The 13,576-nt window shown below is 43.6% G+C and overlaps 1 protein-coding gene across 2 annotated transcripts in view; it reads left to right on the forward strand.

Moving 5' to 3' along the window:
- Positions 1-6,974: 6,974 nt before the first annotated feature.
- Positions 6,975-13,576, forward strand: part of Egflam (EGF like, fibronectin type III and laminin G domains) — a 219,008-nt gene continuing 212,406 nt past the window's right edge. The window contains exon 1 of one of the 2 annotated variants that reach the window (XM_017800331.2): positions 6,975-7,359. In XM_017800331.2, coding sequence (XP_017655820.1) covers positions 7,275-7,359 — 85 coding nt within the window. In that variant the 5' untranslated portion in view covers positions 6,975-7,274. The remainder of the gene's footprint in view (positions 7,360-13,576) is intronic. The other variant, XM_029567804.1, reaches the window with a different exon arrangement.

The following is a 13,576-nucleotide window of genomic DNA, read 5'->3' on the forward strand; positions in this document are numbered from 1 at the left end:
GGGATGTAGATCTCCTGACCTCAACTCCAGAGATATTTCCTTACTGCTGTGTCCTTCACAAGTGAACCCTGCAGTTTGCAATTGCACGCCAGTTCTCCAAATAGATATTTTTTAGGAACATCTATGCGACCAGTTTGGGGCCCTTTGTTTTGCTGTGTTGTGTGTGGCCAGCAGCTACTGGAGGCCAGATAACCTTGGAGAGTCCTGAACATCCCTGACCCATGCACACTGCAGAGTCCCCTGAGTCAAGAAGACAACAGCTCATTGCTCTTTTTGCATGTCTAATCTGGCAGCTCTGGACAGAATGACATAGTTTGTGAGGTCTGTCTTCTTGCCCACATCTCCCTTGGGAGTGCTCATCTCTCGGGCTTTATTTCTTCCTTCTGAGATTGGCAGGTCTTGCTATTTCTATCACTATTGTTCTTTCTGTCCTACAAGACCTTCACTCGTGTTCACTTCTATTCTTTTAAAATTCATTTATATTTCCTTTTAGCCCAAATAAAGACATTCCAGTGATTAAAATTATAAGCATTAGAAAATAATGAAAGGACTGGAGAGATGGCTCGGTGGTTAAGAGCACTGGTTGCTTTTGTAGGACTGGTGTTTGGTTCTCAGTATCCACATGGCGGTTCACAACCATCAGTAATTCTAGTTCCAGGGGATCTAGATACCCTCTTCTAGCCTCTGCAGAAACTGGATGCATGTGGTACACTTATATACATGCAAAAAACAATCATACAAAACACATACACATAAAATAAAAACAAATTACAGCACTAATTTCCTCATCTCACTGTAGTCTCAGGAACACACACACCTATTAACACTTGATTTCCCTCCTGACTCAGCATTGATCACTTTGTTCCACTTTAGCACATGAAACTGGAAGCTCATTGTTTTTTAAATAGCTTGACAGGTTCCATCATTTTCCATAAGGTATGTTGCCAGTCTCTCCATCTGGGATGGAGATGTGTTTTGCTTTCAGGGTTTTGCCAGCACCAAGAATCCAGATCTTACATTCTGAACCTCACCCTTGACGCATTTCCTTTTCCCTAGATCACATAGAACATTTATTCTACCTGCTATAGATTTGAACACTGCTGTCCTAGGAGACAACTAAATTAACTAATAAATTAGTGCTTACTATTATGTTACTAGTCACTATATTAATGTGACCTTTGTGCTTATTTTAAGAACCACATGGACAAAAGTTCTTAACACAACCTTCCTCTACTATTCTTCCTCTCATGTTTTTAAACAAGCCATACATTTAACCCAAAGTATATTTCAAACAGAAGTTTCAAGAATACCTAGGTACCAATCAGTAAGGATTGTAATTTTGGGTTGTCTGGGCTTACACCCTCAAAAGCTTACACCCATCTACTTGGCTGGTCCCAGGCGAGAAGGGCAGTTCCAGTTTCAGCTTTGAGCATCAGTTTAAAATATCGAATCTTCACCCTGTGGAGATGGCAGCTGCCTATACCTCAGTCTGAAGAGAGCCTTAGTTAAAAAAGGCTGTGAGTTTGGCCTTGCCTCATGCTCAAAACCTGTTACGGGTCTAAAGTGGAAGGTAAATTTAAAATTTCCAGAAGAAAGCATGGAATAATGTCTTCATGACCCTGGGTAAAAGTTTCTTAAACAAGATATAAGTGATAATAGTCATAAATGAAAATTTACCAGAAATAAGTCCAGTACTATTTCTGAAAAATTCTATTATGGATATAATCATGGTTTAGACTTCAGTGAGGTTGATGTTAGTCTCCTCATGCTGCCATAGCAAAATTCCATATGCGGAGTGGCTTAAACAACACAAGTGTATTTTCTCATAGCTTTAGACACTGGCAGTCCAAATTCAGGATGTCCACATGGTTGAGTTCTGTGGATGATTCTCTGTTTTGCAGATGGCCACATCTTTGCTATGTTCTAACAAAGAGTATGGTGGGGAGAAGAAGGAAAGAGAGAGAGAAAGAGTGTGAAATTCCTCTTTTTTCTCTCATAATGTAGACTTGCAGCAATCCTCCTGCAGACGTGTCTTTTTATAATGCCACAGTCCCATTGGATTAGGCACTTATCCTTATGACCCTCTTTAAGTGACTCATAAAAACCCCATCTCCAGTCACATGGGGAGTTGGGGCACCAACATATTAATTTTGGAGGGACACGAATCCACAGCAGGAGTCCACGCATTTTGTGTGCTACTATTTCTAATACACAGTTACCCTGGCTCCCCAGCATGGTGCTTGCATTCTTAGGACGTCCAGGATTCTGTTGTATGGAACAGGTGCCCCCACAACTATTTCCTTCTTTCCTTCTCCCAACAAAACTGAGTCTTCCTGAATCCATTAGCATCATACTTTGTATTTTCTGTAATATGTTGTTTGTGTTCTTAGCACAGAGCCTTCCACATAATGGGACCTCTTCTTAATGGATGTTTGTTTCATATTGGGGGTGGAGGAAATGTTGCCATTGTTTGTTGATCTACTTTTATTTGTGTATTTTAATTAAAAGTGACTGGGAGGTTTGAATTTTCCCTTAAAAATATAGACCAGAGAGGCTGCAAGAGGAGGGCTTGGTGGGTGCTGGGGATGATCTATTTCTTGATCTGGGTAGTAATTATGTATTATGTTCATCTTCCTATATATATAACTCCTCAGGCAGAACACTCATTGTTTGCATGTCTGTGTATGTTGTGTGTTAATCAAATATGTACCATGTATATGCATATCTATTATATATGTCTAGTTTACTAAGATATTATGTTGGTGTGAGTTTATGGAAATAATGCTCATATTATTTATTGAAGTACAATTTTCTTTGGTCAAATTGTCCAAATTGAAAACATTTACCTTTGACTGCGCATCTAAAAATGAACTCTGCAGTCTATTATAAAATGTGCAAATGGTTTCACATTCAAGGTCATTCACTGCAGTGTTGTTTATAATACAATAGAAAACAATAGAAAAAAGAACAAATAAATAGGACATCACACAATGAATATAATTCAAATGCTAGTGAGAAGGAGGCAGATTTGCTGCCTTGGAAGGGTCTGTAGATTAATAAACTTGTTTTTCACTATTCTTTTTTCCTGATAAACACTGAAAATTTTATTTAAGTCAATTAAATCAAAACATCCTTTGCTGCAATCATTCTCTCATTTGGGGTGTTCCTAAACACTCCCCAACTGATAAATTTGCTTCTCTTCTTCACATCTATTTGTGGAGTAAAGTCATATTGAGCGAAGTCGGCAGGTCACTCTTCTGTTGGTGACCTTATTAATTGAGTTTAAACCACAAGAGAATTTGAACCTTCTTAAAAAAAAAAAAATGACACTTTTGATGTCTTTTTGCCCTTTTTAGTCCCACCCCACCCCCTTCCCTTCCCCTGAATGTGGGAAGAGAGTTACTAGTGCCATGAGTTAGTTGTCAGAGTTACTAGTGCCATGAGTTAGTTGTCAGAGTTACTAGTGCCATGAGTTAGTTGTCAAACTGGAAGGAAGGGAAGCCTCAGGGGGTGTGATTTGAATTGCAAAGGAAGGGACTAGGTTTATTTTAAAGCTCATCTTAGATCTGCAACAGGCAGATGCCAAGAAGTAAAGTCTTACTCTGTGGCCTCAGGATCCAGTGTTTAGAGGCTCCCAGAAATAAAATATGAAACGTAATCAAAGACAAGGCCTGCAAGAAAGAAAGAAGAGGGACCTTTGAAGAAACCAGATCAACTGCGACCATCTGAAACAAGCAGAAGGGGCTTCATGGCTGGGAAGAGAGGGCAGCTGCTGGTAGAGCCACCAGAAGTGAAACCCAGGTTTGCACAATTCCAATAGGCAATTTATAAAGGATTTGAAAAAGATATGGGCTGAGATTTAGTGGTGCTGTTTCAACAACTAATAAAAAAGTTAAAAGTCGAACTACGCAAGCTGGTACTTGGGGGAGACTGAAGGAGGAAAATTACAAGTTAAAGGCCTGTCTTGGCTAAGCAAATGAGTAGTAGGTGAAACTGGGTTACAAAGTGTGGCCCTGCCTCAAAACAAGACAAAGCAAACAAAACCAAATAACAAAAGACAACAACAGCAACAACAAAACCCACTGGGAAACAGTGGTTTCATGCCACCCGTTCATTTTAGGAACAACTGTTCCAGGCAGAGCTAGGATGAAATGCCCTCATCTCTTGCTCTTTCTCTCCCTTCCTTCCTTCCTTCCTTCCTTCCTTCCTTCCTTCCTTCCTTCCTTCCTCCCTCCCTCCCTCCCTCCCTCCCTCCTTCCTTCCTTCCTCTCTTTCTTTATTGTATTTTAGTGAATATTTTATTTACTATGTTATTCAACACCAAAATTTAAAAACCTAAAGAAATGTATAAAAAAATAAAATTCACTTAGAATTTTATCTAGCTAAATTACAATTTTGAATTTTAATTGAATTTTTAATTTTTAAGAATTTCATATATGAGTATTGTTGCATTATTTCCATACCTCCCAGTCCCCTACCAAGTCTTCCCATGTACCCTATTCCCACTCCCTCTCAGTTCCTTATCCTCTTCTTTCTTATTGTTACATATATATATATATATATATATATATACACACATACCTTTATAAATATACATATATAATGCAAGCCCATTATTGGTGCTCGTGCGTACCTGTGTTTAGGGGTCCCTGGAGAAAACTGATTCTCCCTTCCTCGGCATCTATTGATTGCCTATAGCTCTTCATCTTGAGGTGGGACCCATGACATTCTCTATATCCACCTTTCTCCACCTGGTCTTCTTGAAAGCCCACTCTGCTCTGGGGAAAGCAGCTGAATTGAATCCCATTCTGCATTTGGGAGGGAAGCTGCATGAATCCAGGCAAATTACTTTACCTTTCCAAGATTTAGTTTTCTCACCTGTGAAATGGAGCTAACACCGTCTCTTATGGTTGTTTGGGGATTAAAAAGCACTTCAAAGAGAGCCTGGTTAGTGTTTATCAAGATTATACAAACTAGAGACACTTGGGAAGAAGCATCTCGGTTGAGGAATTTCTTCCATCAGATTGGGCTGTGGCCATGTCTGTGAAGTATTTTCATTACTAAATGATGTAGGAGGGCCCAGCCCACTGGGGGCCCTGGCTGTGTGGGAAAAGGAGCTGAACAAGCCAGACTAAGCATGTCAGCAAGTAGCATTCCTCCACAGTCTCTGTTACCAGTTCCTGCCTTGTGTCCCTCTATAACTGAACTGTGTAACCTGCAAACCAAGTAAACCCTGTCCTCTTCCAAGTTGGTTTTGGCTAGTGTTTCATTGCACAGCAACAGAAACCAAGCTAGAATCGGTCTGCACCCAGAAGAGATTGTATATATGGTAGTCTTAATCCTAACACTTTTATTTCATCAAATTTCTGCATCACAGAGTAATTTTTAAGTGGGGAAGAGCAGAACCAACATAGGAGGTGGCTGCATTGAGACACTGATGTAGTCCTGGGTACTACAGGAGGTCTAATGTAAAAGTCTCTTCAGATGGGAGCTGTCTGATACAGGAGGATTCCAATAGGCATGCCCTCCCACCACAGTTGAAAGCAGATTGCAGCTGTCATGGAGCAGGGAGGATGAGAGCTCTAGCGGTCAGATAACCAGCCCTAAGGGTCTACTATTGTGTGAACTATACAACATCTCTGCAGTCACACTTCGTTGCCTGATTCCACTGCGTGGCTTCACCTTTAAAGTGGAGAGTTGAGTCTGGACTTTCCTGCACCAGTTCCGTGTAAAAGGACAGACCCTGGTGTCACTGCTTAGACTGTGGATGATCAAACTGAAGAGGACTTTGGATTTATTTATGAACAACTAAAAGCCTGAAAAATGTCAACAAATGAGCAAACATGTTCTTGCTTTGCTAACAGAATTAGGCTCATTACAAGCTCTCTAGCCAGGATACTTCATTCCTGAAAAGTAAAAATCTTGGAGTAGAAATCAGTCAACAATGTTCCCTCCTGCTCTCTCAAAGAAAGGTTAACAAGGCCTGGAAACAGCTCTGCCAGGTGGGGCGGGATCACCCGCAGACCTCTCAGGGAGTGACCACAGACTCTGCGGGGTCTTTCTAGGTCCTTTGATCTTTCCCCGGGATCTGGCAAGGGCTTCGTTTTCTTTTTAGCGCGTTTCTCTTGGTTTATTTATTATATCTGTTTTCTCGCTGGTCCTAGGGCCAGAACGTCAGTTTGTGCTGGAGTTTGCGCCCCGGGGTGTCCCCTCTGGGGCAGTACTGAGAACTTCTTTCAATAGAGCGTTCAAACGAGGGGAGGGGTGATTCCCTATCCCAGGAGCAAAGTGTGGATACCCGCCTTGTTCCTTTCCCCCAGTCCCAGCTTGGCCGGCGAGCGCCCCCTTTCCAGAGGACATTCTCGGTCCTCCAGCGGGCTGGAGTTTGCGAACGCCTCCCAGTTGCCAGGATCATCCCACAGTTGGATCTCCTTCCCTGGAGGGTCTCAAGTTGCCACCTGCCGCCGCGAGGGGACCTCCTGCTCCCCCGCACCGGGCCCTAATCTTTGCTCAGCCTTCGCATCTGAGTGGCCAAGCTTCAGCTCTCCATCTGCGCGCTTTAAATCCCATTTATCTTCTTAGCGCCCCAGACCTGGCCCGCCCCGCCCCCTCGTCCTCACTTGGAAATGACAGCCCATCCCCTGCATTTCCTACGGTACGCCAGACTAGTGTGACCTTTGAGGTGTTAGGAAAAGTGGTTTAAACTGGATGCAAGTCACCCAGGGGGGCTGGAAACAGGAGGGTCCAGCAAAGGGAAGGGGAGGCATCCCTAGAGTTCAGGGTCAGGACCCAGGCCAGGATCCTGGGCTCGCAGTCACCTAACTCCTTCCCAGCTAGTGTAGAAGCCCGCCCCTCCCAGGCCCCCAATCTAGGTCACTAGCCTGGAAGGGCTGAGCTGGGGGCTATCTGCTCCCGAGAAGGACTAGGAGTGAATTGATTCAGACCCTGCCCCTTTCCCTCGCAGTGGACTGTAATTCCATCCCCTGCGGGTCTAGCCGCCCTCCCTCCTGTGGCCAGTGCGTCCCTCCCCTCTGCCTCCTGCGTCCCCTCCCCAGCCTCGAAAAGCCCAGCTGCTGCGAGCCCGCTCCAGTCCCGCAGGCCGACCTCCAGCTGCTGCCCTGCCTCCTCTGACTCCCGGGAGGCTCGTGGTCCAGCCCTCAGGCCCCTCGTCACCTCCTCACCCGCGCGTCACCGGCATCTCCCACGTCCCCCAGGAGACGCCCTTTCCCTGTGCGCCCAGGACTTGGTGAAACTTTGCAGACGCCGGCGGTGAAATGGATTTAATCCCAACGGCCCTGCTCCGGCTCTGGCTCCTGGCTTCCAGCCTCACACTCGGCGCTGAGTCGCTACGGAAATCAGGTACTGCGCACAGTGCGCCCCGGGGCACGGCGCCCGCTCTGGAGCTCCCGGGTCCTGGCCCCTGCTGAGGTCGCCAAGCAGGCAGCTCAGTACCTCGGTCTCGGTTGACCAGAGCCGGCTCAGCTCGCTTCAGCTGTGAGCCGGGCTCAGAGTAGACGCGAGCCTCGCCCTCCCCGAGCCCAGGCGGATTCAGGGGGATTTGTTAAAAGAAATGATCTGTGCTCCAGAGCCAGCAGAAGTGATCGGTTCTGTTTGGGGCCACAGACCTCTAAAAGTTGGGGCAGCGATCACGGTGTCTCAATTACAGAGGGCTGAGAAAGCGTAGAGGATTCCAAAGGCGTCTGCTGGTTCTCTAACCATCTTACTGGATTCATACCCCCTAAAGCCCAGCCATTTCCTGTTGAGTGTCTGAAGGTTTGCCTGGAGCCCCCCGCCTGCCTCTGGTCCTGCCCAAGCATTCTGTAAGGACCGAAGCTCTCTCTGTCTTTAGGCTCTTCTTCCACCCCGAGGCTGTTAGTGGAGCTTGAAGTGGGTTAATCTGATCTTGCCCAGAACTCCTGTCTGCTCTGCTGTTCAAACAAAGATGTATGCATGTAGGCTAGCTAGTACAAAGGATCGGAAAGAACTTGAAACCACATTAACTCGCATTTCCTCTAGGTCTATAGGTAAAATGTATGTTTTTATCCACATTGATTTCGCCTGTGCCCTGAGATTATTCAAAGTAGAACACTCCAACAATAAAGTTCTAAGCATTGCTTCCAAATAACGATTTTTACTCTTTGTTGGCTAGGACCATATTTAGAATTGTGAAGGGGAAAAAAATCTGCTTTTTCTTAGCTTACTTTGCAAGTGGGGGGTTGTCTTATGGGATTAATTATATCTTCTGAACAATGGAAAACAATATAACTGAATTCAGCCTGCAAAACCTCACAGAAAGTGCAGTCTGCCTTTACAAATGTTTCTACAAGAAAGAAGCAAACCAGGGCAAATTTATCGGAGGGTTAAAAAAAAAAAATCTTGGCAGGTTCCCATTTGGCTGTTTAAATATTTTTACTGCTTGAGGATCTTTCTGGAGCAGTAGGACTTGTTGCCTTTCAGCTCTGGGAGACAGCCTGGGTCTTCAGGTTGTATCTGTTGTCACCTGTATCTTGTTACAGGACTTGAAATGTAGGATTGTCAGAATCGGGCCCCATACTTGTATTCTATTTGCAGGCTGTTCAGTTCATTTGGGAGGTAACAGCAGACATTGTAGGTGGTAACATATTAAATTGTGTCTCTACTTGAATGCTCTCATACACCTTCAAGCATTTCAGTAAAGGACTTCTGTGGAACTTTTCTCCTTGAGAAAAACACTTTATAATCAATTACATTCTGCAGATGTCATCGCCTAAAACTATCTAGCCACATTTTTTGAGTAGTGCATAGTCTCCTCTGCAGTTCAGAGCCTCAGTGGTGAAGATGAGATTCTTTGAAGGGTTGATTTCAATCCATCTAAGCAGAATTTTAAAGTACTGTACAAAGCCTGGTGTATAAAATTGCACAAATGGTTCACCCTATTTCCTCCTCCTGCTCCTTCTTCTCCTCCTGCTCCTCCTGCTCCTCTTCCTCCTCCTGCTCCTCCTCCTCCTGCTCCTCCTTCTCTTCCTCCTTACCCCTCCTCCTCCTGTTCCTCCTCTTTCTTCTTTATTTGAAGTTTCTATCCTAAAAACATTTTCTACCTGATTCAGTCAGAATCTTTTTCAGATATTTGTGCCAGCAATATGTTGTGCTGACTTCTTTGGTTCTCCTTGAAGTGTTGATAGGGGTTTGGTTTTGGAAACTCTACCTTTTAAATATATCTGGAATGTGAAATGCATCGGATTTGAGGTAGAAGGTGTGTTTAGACTAGGTTCAGCCTGAGAAAGGATTTTTTTTAATTACTTTATAATTTTATCCAGATACTGGCTTTCAGGCTGGAAAGCTGCTTGGATTAAAATGACAGCTACTTCATAAACTCCAAGGGAAAATTTCCCTGTGGGCTCATTTACATCCTGTGGAAAGACCAGTTTTTGATCCGTAAAATTGGTCCAGATTAAAAACTGAATATGCCCTGGTTGGCTCTGATGTGAACAGCAAGGAACTTATTTATAATCTTCCCTAGACACCAGAAAACCCTGCTTGGATCCATATGGGAACAACTTGGTACCTTGTTTCCTCCTTAGAAATTGGGGTGCCCAGTGCTTTGAAGGCGAAGCTGCCACCTGCAGAGCAGTGTATTTTCTTTGGCTATTCCTCTGTAACCTCCTCAATCTGACTTTTGGTTTTGTTGGAGAAGTCTTGGTTTCCAATTAACTTGAGAATTCCTTCCCCCTTTTAGAAAGGGACAAGAAGCAGGTTCAGATAGGAGCACCTTGTCCCTCCATTCCAAGACAGAACACCTCCCACACTGAGCATTAGTAAAGAAACCTGCATGTTTGTCAAGACTCACAAGAAGTGCCAGTGTTCAAACTAAGTCCAAATAAATAATAACTAACACCAATTAAGTGCTTGCTACACCGTCCTGAGACCTTGACATACACAGATTTCTTTAATCAACCCAGCAACCTTATGAGGTGCATCTTGCTAGTTACCTTGTTTTACCGAGGGGAAAATTGTTGCTTAGAAATGCTCAGTATCCCTGACCTTTATTATGAAGAACATTTTAGGTAAGTTTATTGACATGTAAGACATCTAGAAAAGTTCTTCCTTTTCAGATGTACAACTTGATGAGTTCTAACACACAGAGCCAATAGTGAAATCCTAAGCCATTCACCCTTAGCCACAGCTGCAGAATCCACCTAGAGGGGCCTGCATTCTCCACCATCACCAAGAGGTACCTGCCAAGGCACTAGCTCTCCTCTTCTTGGCTTTTTTTTTTTTTAAACTATAGAATATTTTCTCAGATTTTGTTTTTGAAATATATAGAACAGTTTCTTTACTCAAAAATAGAGAGTAAGTGGTGGGATGGGGGTTTAGGTTCTGGTATTTGAGTCAGAAACCCAGTCCACAGTTGTCTTGTTTGCAGGACTGTGTAGCTTGGGGTGTTCTTAGGGACAGAGCTCTGCTGAGGGCCTTGCCCTGTTGTTTGTGTGTGGGACCTAAGCTACCTATGGGAAATGCTCAGGTCTCCAGATATAGTAGTGCCTGGGCTACTGACATGGGAAGCTACTGTCCCCTGGCCTCATCCATAGAGTGTGGCCTTAGAAGGGCTTGTGGGGGCCAGAGGTACAGTGGAGTCCAGGGGTGGAAGAATGGGAGGGTAGAGGGCCTTATACCACCATCATGGCACTATTGCCACAAGACTCCATGGTGTGCAAGCACAATATGATATATTAGAAAATTTCCATTCCTTTTCAGATACAAATGGGAAACTAGTAAGGACTGCACATTTTGCAGTAGGCCTAAGGAGAATTAAGTGATCTGTCCAAGTTAACATCAAAAGCTGAACTGGGGAGAGATGGCTCAGTGGTTAAGAGCACTGGCTGCTCTTGCAGAAGATCGGAGTTCTATTCCCAGGACCCACATAGCAGCTAACAGCTGTTTGTAACTCCAGTTCCACGGGATCCAATGCCCTCTTCTAACCTCTGTGGGCACTGCACAACATGGGTGCACTTACATACAAGCAGGCAATACACTCATACACATAAAATAAAGATAATAAAAAAGCTGAACTGGGATAGCACACAGATATCCCCCTAAGGCCCCCTCCTACATACACAGTGGCCTGTAGCCAATTGCTTCTCAGTACCCTGAATCTCAGCAGCAAGTGAAAGAGGCAGGAAGGAGAAATTCACAAGGTTTGGGGGAATGAACTGCTAAGAAGCTATTCATATATACAAAGGCAAATCCATACCTCTTACCTTTATTATGAAGACTATTTTTAGGCAGGTTTATTGAGATATAAGACATCTAGAAAAGTTCTTCCTTTCAAGTATACAGTTTGATGAGTTCTAACAAGCATACCCAGTGAAATCCTCAGCTATTCAACTGCCACCAGCAGCCGCAGAATCCACCTAGAGGGTCCTGCATTCTCCACCATCACCAGGAGTTATCCATCCATGAGCTAATTCTCCTCAGCTTTTGTTTTTGAAATACATAGAGCATTTTCTTTACTCAAAAATATAATCTTGTGTTCCTCTATAGAAAATCCACCCCCCTCACAGCCCCTAGTAACCTGTGATCTGATTTTTGTCCCTGTAATTTTGCCTCTTCCAGAATGTTTTGTGTCTGCTTTCCCACTTATGCAACATTTTCAAGATCCATCCAGGTCGATGCACATATCAGTGGTTGGTTCTTTTGCTATTGCTTACTAATAGTTCTTTATGTACATAATAAATGGCCAGAATTTGTTTAACCATACACTAGTATTAGAAGTTTGGGGTCTCAAAAAAGTGATCACACAGTCCAAAATATTTTGGCAAGGCAAAAAGTTTTATTTCTGCAGAAAGGTACATAGCCACTGTACATCCCGTGAGCAAAGGGCCAACACCCAGAGGAGGTACTGCTAGGTTTTTATTCCCAACACAAAGGGGTCCTGTGCCCATTCTAACTGGTCAGAGCTCATCCTCACGTTCTCACACAATTAGCTCACTCAAAGTGATGCAGCTGATTATCAGAATGCAATTTTCAGCACCTAGTGTAACTTTGAACGCATTTTGATTTTAAGTGCTGGCCTTAGGGCAATTTGAATTTCTGCCAAGTGGCTACTTTGCAATTTTTACATGAATTTTTCTATTATTTAACCCTTTACAGTTCCCACACTGGTGAATGGCTTTTAAGTGATTCCAGCTTCCGATCTACCTACACACAGCCTATCCATGTCTCACTTCCATTTCTCTTGGTAAAGAGCAGAGTGGGATCACTGCCTCAGGTGTGTGCTGAACTTTATAAGGAAACACTGAATTGTTTTCCAGCGTGGTTGCACCATTTCACACTCCGAGCAGCAGCATATGAAAGTTCTAGTTGCTCTGGATCTCCCCTACCCCCCAGCAACTTAGAAAGGGTTTATTTTAGCTCACAATTCCAGGTTACTGTCCATTATTTCTGGAAAGTCAAGGTGACAGGAACCTGAAGCAGCATCACATCACATCAGTTAAGAGCAGAGAGCAATGCATGCATGGATGCTCACTTGCTTGCTCGCTTGTGCACAGCAGTTTCTCTACTTTCACACAGTTCACCTCCCCCCCAACTGCACTGCCTAGGGAATAGTGCCACCCACAGTGGGCTGGGCCTTCCTATAACAACCAATTAAAGCAATCCTCCACCACAGGCCCACAGTTCAACTACATAGGCAGGTCTCATTGGGACCCTCTTCTCAGTGATTCTAGGTTGAGTCAAGCTAACAGTTAAAGGTAACCAGCACAGTACAGCTGTTTCTTTGTTTTAGCTATTCTAGCAGGTATAGAATATCTTGTCACGGTTTTAATTTGTGTTACCCTTATGACTAATGATAATTGATAATGAGCTATTTTTTTCCCCTTTGGATAAAATGATTGTTTAATCTTTTGGCTTTTCTGGAAAAAGAACAAAAACTTGAGATGCTTGCTTTCTTACTGAAGTTTGAGTGTTCTTTGTACATTTTGGATGCAGTCCTTTATCACCTTCATGCTTTGAAAGTATCAGCTTTCAGAGTGTTGTTTGTCCTTTCATGTCTGTGTGTGTGTGTGTGCATGTATGCAGGTGTAGATCAGAGGACAAGCTCAAATGTCATCCTTAGAAACACCATCCATCTCTTTCAAGACAGGGTCTCAAATAAGCCTGGAGCTCACCCATTAGGCTGGACTGACTGGCCAGTGAGCCCCAGGAATCCCCTTTTCTCCCCAGCATTGGAATTTCAAGCACATGTCACCATGCCCAGAATTTTCCATCAGTTCTAGGGATTGAACCTAGGTCCTCATTATTGTGAGGCAAGCTCTTCACTGATAGAGCTATTTCTTCATCCCTTTTCTTTTATTTTCTTAATGGTATGTTTCAAAAAGAAAAGAATTTGAATCTTAACACATCCAATTTATCCCTTTTTAATGACCATTAAAAATATTGTTACTAATTTGAAAATTTCATATGATGTATTTTGATTATATTAAGAGCCCCGGCCCCTCTCTGCTCCTACTTTTCTATCTTCTCCCACATGCTGACTTCATATCCTCCATTATTATTTGAACAACTTCCCCTTCTCCTCCTCCTCCTCCTCCTCCTCCTC

This window comes from Nannospalax galili, unplaced genomic scaffold (assembly GCF_000622305.1).
Source record: "Nannospalax galili isolate Female #2095 unplaced genomic scaffold, S.galili_v1.0 scaffold139, whole genome shotgun sequence".
NCBI classification, from domain to species: Eukaryota; Metazoa; Chordata; class Mammalia; order Rodentia; family Spalacidae; genus Nannospalax; species Nannospalax galili.